This window comes from Furipterus horrens, unplaced genomic scaffold, assembly GCF_987537825.1.
Source record: "Furipterus horrens unplaced genomic scaffold, mFurHor1.1.pri manual_scaffold_6, whole genome shotgun sequence".
Classification (NCBI taxonomy): domain Eukaryota; kingdom Metazoa; phylum Chordata; class Mammalia; order Chiroptera; family Furipteridae; genus Furipterus; species Furipterus horrens.
The window spans coordinates 160,138,887-160,146,356 of record NW_028327176.1 but is presented as its reverse complement, the minus strand read 5'-3'; the positions used below and the strand labels follow the sequence as shown (position 1 = coordinate 160,146,356).

Genomic DNA, 7,470 nt, shown 5'->3' with positions numbered 1-7,470 from the left:
TATTAGATTTTTATTCCAATTTGATTTACATTCCAATGAAAATTATAAAATGTATTCACTTCTTTATTTTAAAAATGTGACTCAAATTCTTAATGCAAACTATAAAAAAATGACAAATTTGCACATTGAAATTGAGCTAGTTGCTTAAAGTAACAAGTTTTTAAACCACCATTGTCTACCTCCACACCAAGGAATACCTTCTACTTAGTGATCACCTGTGCTGTATAGTGGGACAGTGCTGAGACTTGAGTAATAGAAAAGCTGTCGAGCTTCTCCAGGCCCAGATCAAGAACCTTTTTATGCCTTCTCATAGTGGCGAACAGCAACTACATCACCAAAAGTAAGAGTCTGAAAGATTTAAAAGATAACCAAATCATTTTAGACAGGAACATCAGTAGCTAAAATTTTTAAAGATTATCATATATAAATTTTCAAAGATTATTAAATATATGATTTAAATATTATGTAAAAGAATAATGACATTTACAAGCATTAAATGCTCCATAGGCTCTTCATTTCTTAACACAAAATGAAATAAAACCCTTATATTTATTGAGTGAATAACATGTATATATAGTTCATATCTGTAAAAGGAAAATGAGACAAAAACTGAGATTAGCTCTCTAGATTCAGGTCAAAAGAATTCCTTTTGCCTTAAAATATCCTCTTTGAAAGTAATGGGAACAAATTTGCTATCTGCTATGAAAGTGAATGAAATTTTAGTAGGTATCGATAGCAGTTTTCAATTCATGACCTAGATTACTTTCAAAGAAGTTTTAGAAAATCCAAATTATTTGGGCAAATGGTATTTGTTCCAAAGTCAGCAGGAAAAGGTGAATGCACAACTATGCTCGTAGCTTTGGCTGCCATGCTTCAGCCCATGAGACTCTGGGTGGTTCAGTGAGTCCAACATGGAAGGAGCATGAGTTCTTAGGTCAAATCCAACTTGAAGAATTGCTGTAAAGCCTCTTTATAAAATTTAAGGTTTTTTTAATGTTCATTTTTTTAATGTATTGATGTGATTTTCAAGAGTGTGCCCTTATTTTTCATCCATTGCCTTAATCTCTTTTTTTGAACTCAGTCTTTCCTGATCACAGTCATAGAGCCAAAGCTGAACAATCCACTTTTCTCTATAAGGGGGAAAATGGAGGTAAAAGCGTTAAGAAAAATTCAGATTGAGTTTTTCAGATACGAATCCTTTCTTTTGATAATCACTGCAAAAAAAAAAAAATGTGGACAAATATTTGTTAACATGAACAAAAAACTCCCTCTGCCCTCCACTTCCACCCATGAAAAGAAGTGTGAATCTGAAAAGCTTGTATCTCAGGCTAGAACAGCTCTGATTGCAGTTACGGGGAAGAGAGTAAATAACAATTTTCTTAAATAACAACAACAAAAAATAACCTCTTCTGCTATTACCTTAAAATAAATATTTAATGCAACCCCCACCCCTCCAAAAAAAGAGAAAATGATAGATTCACTATTCCAATGTGATCAAAATACCATCACACAGTTCACACTCAAACACACAAAAGTGTCTGGGATGTTAGGTTAAGGCACAATATTTTTCCCAATTTGTGATGTTACACATCGTTAGAGAAATTACTTTTTAATTATTTTCTATTTTATAATTTTTATATGACTACCAGTTTTGAAAAGATATGTGTAAAAGGTAACTTATACATTTAGAAAAAAAGACTGGAAGTAATATCAAGATGGTTCTCTCTGAGAAGAAATTAGAGAGAACTTTTACATTTTTATACTTGTTATACTTTTGTGTTTTATTCTAAATTATATGCACTGAATTTATACCGTTTTTATAAACTAAAACGTAAAATGTTTGAAGATCTTATTTATTATAGGAGTTATTACATAATTTTTTCTAAGATTCAGTAAGCTTGATATTTTTATAGGAATATCATTCATCTTTATATATTTTCATAGTTGTTGGTTTTATACTTAGATTTTATTTGAAGATTAAGCATTTGTAGTAGTCCTATAAAAATTCATTTGACACAAGGTTTTAGCTAAATGAATGGCAATATTTTTTTAACTACACTAAAAATTTTTATCTTCTTCTATAATTAAAGAAACACAGCTGAGGAAACAATTACCTAGGGTATGTTTATTTCTCCAGTTTTACACGTGGTTAAAGAACCTTGTTAATGATTTAATGTTATTAAAGAGGAAGGGAGGGGAGAGAGAAGGGGGAAGTGAAGGACGTGGAGGGGTGGGGGAGGGGTGAAGAAGAGAGGAAAGGAGATTAGAAAAGGGGGAGAGGATGAAGGAGGGGAGAATTGCCATTACTTACCATGACCATTTTGCCATCCTTAATTTCTCTTACAAAATTTGTTTCTTTGCCATCCCACTTCTGTACATGAACGAGTTTATCTCCATCTAGGCTAACAACAGACTGAGAACAACAACAAAATGCAGAACATAAAAATAGTTACAAATCCAATCTCTGATATGAGTCAAATGAAGTGATTTTTGAAGGGGTTGTATAATTGTGAACAACTAATTATCATATTAGTGCCATAGCCTCTGTTACAAACACTTCATATATTAGAAACAAAAATTCTGAACAAGTGTTTTCGGACTAGTCACCCTTCTTTAAGCAAAGCCTTAGAATGAAGTAGGCTGTCTGTTTAGTCGATCTGAGGCAATCAAAGAGGTTCAATAAAATGCAATAACTTTTGAACAAACGCTATTTTGAAAAATATGTTTGATATATAATGAGAAAACATATGGTAAAAAATAGATTCAAAGTTTGAACTATAGCAAGTACCTATGGTTCAGAACATAACCGACATGCGCTAGAATGCAAAATTAATCCTGATGTCCTTCTCTGTGAATTGAAATACTGAAAACATTCTCCATTTCCTACCATTAAAAAAAAAAAAAATAGCAACACCAGGAATCTCTTTTTTATTCACTCCCCCTTACCCTCACCCTGGCGAGGGGCTCCTTACCTTACAGTTTCTGTCATCTGCGGTGGTTTCATCAAACTCTTCTCCCAAATGGAAACTGATCTCCGTGTTCTTGAATGTACTTTGGGTCCTGATCGCCACTTTATCCCCCTCCTGACTGATGATCACTGTGGGTTTAGTCACATTTCCCACCTGCCTAGTGGCAAAGCCCACACCTAAAATAGCACAGGGAAGCAAAACAGTCAGCAGCAACTTTCAAAATAGCTCACAAAGCAAAAAACGGCTTTGCTATTTTGGAACCCAGGTCCTAAAGTATATGTTTCCTTAAAGCATTCATCACTCAGTACAACTACTGAGCTATAGTAATATATAGATGCACAAATAAGTGGATGCTGAAGAGAAAACTACAAAGGCACAGAAGCTTCACATCCACTACAGAATATCAGATGCACCATTATTTGGCTCTGGGCAAGGAAGCAGGAAACTGCCACCTTAAATCCAGTCCCTGGGAAGTGCACAGCCTAGCATCAGATTATGACAATGTGATCTGCCTTTGTCACTTGCTAATCTAATGGGTGAAAAAGAAATCCGCAGGTATCTGAAGCTGTAGGTTAAGAAGAGGACTACTGATTTTTACCCACCTAGAGCCTTCATGTACTCATCAAAGTTCTGACTGTCCGTCAGCTTCCAGGTAGCACAGAAAGCCTCCACCATCCTTGCCCTTTCCCGTTAGGTTTGAAGACAGATGAAAGACAGGAGCGAGGATTTCTGAATCCAATTGCAATTCAGAAGACCCCTTTGCAACTCATAGCAGCTCCAGCCTTCTTATTTGGAAAAGAGGCGGGCAGAAAGCCAAGGACTTAAAATGCAAACACACCCCTCCAGAAGGCTCTTGCAGGGGGAGGGATGGGAGGGGAGGCTCAAGTGAGGCTCTGATCCTCTTTTTGATTGGCTCAGGCCACTGGGTTAGCGGAGTAGGTCGAGGTCCTCCCAGTCCTCACACTGCAGCCCTAATGCCTGAGAAAGCTCTGCAGGGATTCAATAGAGCTGGAGGCAGGGAGCGAACGGGAAAATGAGAGAGGGTCTTTCAGATTCTGCTCGAAACCTTGGCAAAGGCAATTTCAGACTGTGAGGAAAGAAAAAGATGAACAATGGGACATTCAGATTGATTTCCGTTAATGGCAAAGCTGGTTCCACAAACGAGGACCCCCCTTAAAGAAAACCACTGAAATGCCAGACTTTTCAGACAAAGAAGGCTGAATAGTGTCTTTTATTTTCTCTCATATTTACAGGAAGAGCAGAATGCAAGCTAGGATATGCCAAACTAGGAAAAGAAGAGGGGGAAAGTTGTAAAGGCCTTTCCTAGATTATGCAGCTAAAAGGCTATTCTGACTATCAATGAGACACTAACTTTAGCCTCTCCCCTACGCAAACTGAGTGAATTTAAAGATCCCGTTGTTATTTCTAAGAATGTGAGAACCAGACTGAAATGGAAAGGGGAACTAAGGAGAGTATGGTTATGGCTCACTAACGAGGTATAAAAATAAACGAAAGAATGTTTATTTCCTCCTTCAACAGATTACATAACCCTGTGGGAAAACTGGAAAGACCATTTAGTAAGATTTTTAAATACCAGCACTATAGAACGTTTTTTGATTTTCCGAAGTCACAATTACAGAAATGCAATCTATTTTACATATTAACTGGGAGTTAGCAATAGGGGAGGTTAGGAAGTGGGAAGATCAGTGAGACTCCGAAGAGCTTTGACTTCACTTTGTCCTGGCTCAAGTTATCCCAAGACTGGCAAAAAGCCTCAAGGGTTTCACGTCGAGTCTTTAAAGGCTGTCTCTGAACCTCCTCCTCCCCAAGAGGTTCTTCCTGCTTCAAAAGTGTCGACCATGTATGAAAAGCAGGTTCCCTTCTTGCTTATCAGAACAAGGGAATCTGATTTGGCGATCCCTGCTCTTCTCTTTCCTCCCATTGAAACTTTATCCACACTGCCTTTCAACTTCTATCCACACCAAACACAGGACAAGGCTCAGGACCTATCTTAATCCAACTGCCAGCTCCTTGATTCTACTTTGGCATCTCAAAGATGCTCATCAAACATAACTCAATCTTTCCCTACACTTAATCTTCCTCCGGCTTCCCCATGTTTGTGAATGGGACCATCATCCACTCAACTGCATAAACCAGAAAACTTGAAATTATTTCTAACATGTTACCCTCTAGAAATCAAAGTCAATGGCAAGGCCTATCTATTTGCTTCCTGAATAGTTCTCTAATTTCTCATTTTCCCCTATTTCCACAGCCATCATCTTAATTCCAGCAACCGCTCTCTTTGACTAGTCCTATGACTAGAGCCCCTTAACTGTTCTCTCTGCAGCCACCTGGATCCCCAATCCCTTCACTGCACTGAAGCCTAGGTGACTTTCCTGGTGACTAATGGTGTTAAGCACCTTTTCATGTGCTTTTCTGTGATGTTTACATATCTTCTTTGGTGAAGTGACTAGATGTTTTGTTAATTTTTCAATGGGTTGTTAGTCTTCTTACTGAATTTTAAGAGCCCTTTATATATTTTATGTAAAAGTCATTTGTTGAAATGTATTCATCAAATTTTTTTCTTTTCCCCTTCTCAACTGTGATAATAGTTTAATTAGTGTGTCAAAATTTATCAGTCATACACATTAAATATAGGGAACTAATTTATGTCAGTTATACCATAGTAAAGGTATTTTTAAAAAATCTATCATTCTCCTGCTTAAACTCCAAATGGCTGTTTCCTGCTCTCAGATTAAAGAGCAAAATTCCTAATATTGCCTAATTCAGGCCTGCCACTAACATTTGAGAGGCTTGGAGTAAGAATCCAAACAGAGGTTCACATGCTATATGTCCAACCAATAAAAGCCATAGATCCAAGGATGCCAACAGCCAGCCAGTACTCAAAGCCTACTCCTTCACCTGTTCTGACAGGCCACCCTATAGCTGCCTGTAGGACTGAGCATTAACCTAGATGTGGTGGGGTAGGCAGGCAGGAGCTGGTCTGGAACCCAGGGTTTCCAGTCAGTGCCTGAAAGCCCCCTAAACCTGGGTTTGGCACTAACTTGAACTTGGTGTTATGTTGACATGAGTCTGAAAATGCAGAGGCCACCATGAAAAACCTGAAATAAAACTATTCATACCCCAAAGCTATGAACTTTTCATAAAATCTCTCTTTTTTGCAAATCTAGATAACTACTCAATTCATTTATGAAATTCATCCTCTATGGTAGAGGTTCTCAGGCCAGTTTATTTTTTAACATCAAATATTCTTACATGTTCTATTTAATATAACATGTTTAGACTGTAGAATGTTTAAGTATTATTCTAGAATATAATAAATCATTCATTTTTCATAGTCTAAAAATGTAAGATCATCAAGAGCACAACCCACATAATAGATATCTTCATTTTAGCTCCTTATAGACTGTGGTGCTGAAATATTTGTTCATAATCATTTATTTTTCCTACTCTTTAGATAAGGAACATGAGCTGATTATGTATTTATTCTAACTTAAAGCATATACCCCTGCAATTCTGATTCTTTCATACTTTATGTAAAATATAAAAGCCCAGCAATTCAGAGATAGGTTTGTTATTGTTGTTGTATGCTACTATAATAATAGGTGGAAAAAAATGTTGCTATACAGATTTCTAGAGTAGAAATTTTAGAAAAAACCACTCAACTATTTTGTAATTCTCTGAACTGACACATTTAACCTTACTATTTTTAATTATTCAGGAACCAATAGATTTATGTCTAAGAATGGTTGCTTTCAAATAAGAAGTTATTTGCTTTGATCATTAAAGATTTCAATAAAAGAGAAAGTGAAATAATCGAGAAGAGACTCTTTTTATACTAAGAAGAATTAAACTAATAGATATTTTTTCCAATTTCCCCTAAATTTGTTGTGGCTTTTATAATACAAATATATCTACAAGCTTAAAAAAAGAAAGATTGTGACAGATTGACTCATTTATTAGGCAATAAGGACTCTAAATAATGCATTGTAGATTTTTTTTTTTTTTAAGTGAAATAAAAGGAATAAAGAGAAGTTGCTTTGGGAAAACTTGGCGAAATTTTCATATGGGGCTGAATCTCCTGAAATCTGCTTCTGCTTTATGGCAATTTTTCCTTATTAAGAAAACAGAGGATATTAATCAATTTTTATCACTGCTCTTGACCAAACTAAGCCAAACAAGGCCACCACACTATTTCTTCTAAAATATCCAGGGATCTATAACCAAGAGAGATTAAATGACATTCAAAGCACTTGCCTAAGGTTCTTTTTCTTACTAGATTACACAGTAACAATGGTAATAGAATATTTCTGTAGTTCAAAACATGTGATTACACAATATGATTGGAAACTCTCTCATGATAGGCATTAGATAAGATTTAAAGGGGGAAAAAAACCCTGTTCTGAAACAGTGCTACAAAGTTATCTAGGGACTCAGCTGTCTATCATGTGCACACTTATCATTATATCCCTCACACACC

The 7,470-nt window shown here is 36.1% G+C and overlaps 1 protein-coding gene across 1 annotated transcript; it reads right to left on the bottom strand.

Annotated features, from left to right (window-relative positions):
* FABP7 (fatty acid binding protein 7) lies at positions 1–3,780 on the bottom strand. The gene is made up of 4 exons (XM_090280633.1): positions 3,572–3,780; positions 2,973–3,145; positions 2,312–2,413; positions 1–348 (listed from the first exon to the last, which is right to left on the bottom strand). Exons 1-4 carry the CDS (start codon positions 3,642–3,644, stop codon positions 298–300), a joined length of 399 nt encoding a protein of 132 aa, XP_090136759.1. The 5' UTR covers positions 3,645–3,780; the 3' UTR covers positions 1–297.
* Between the last annotated feature and the right edge of the window lie 3,690 nt (positions 3,781–7,470).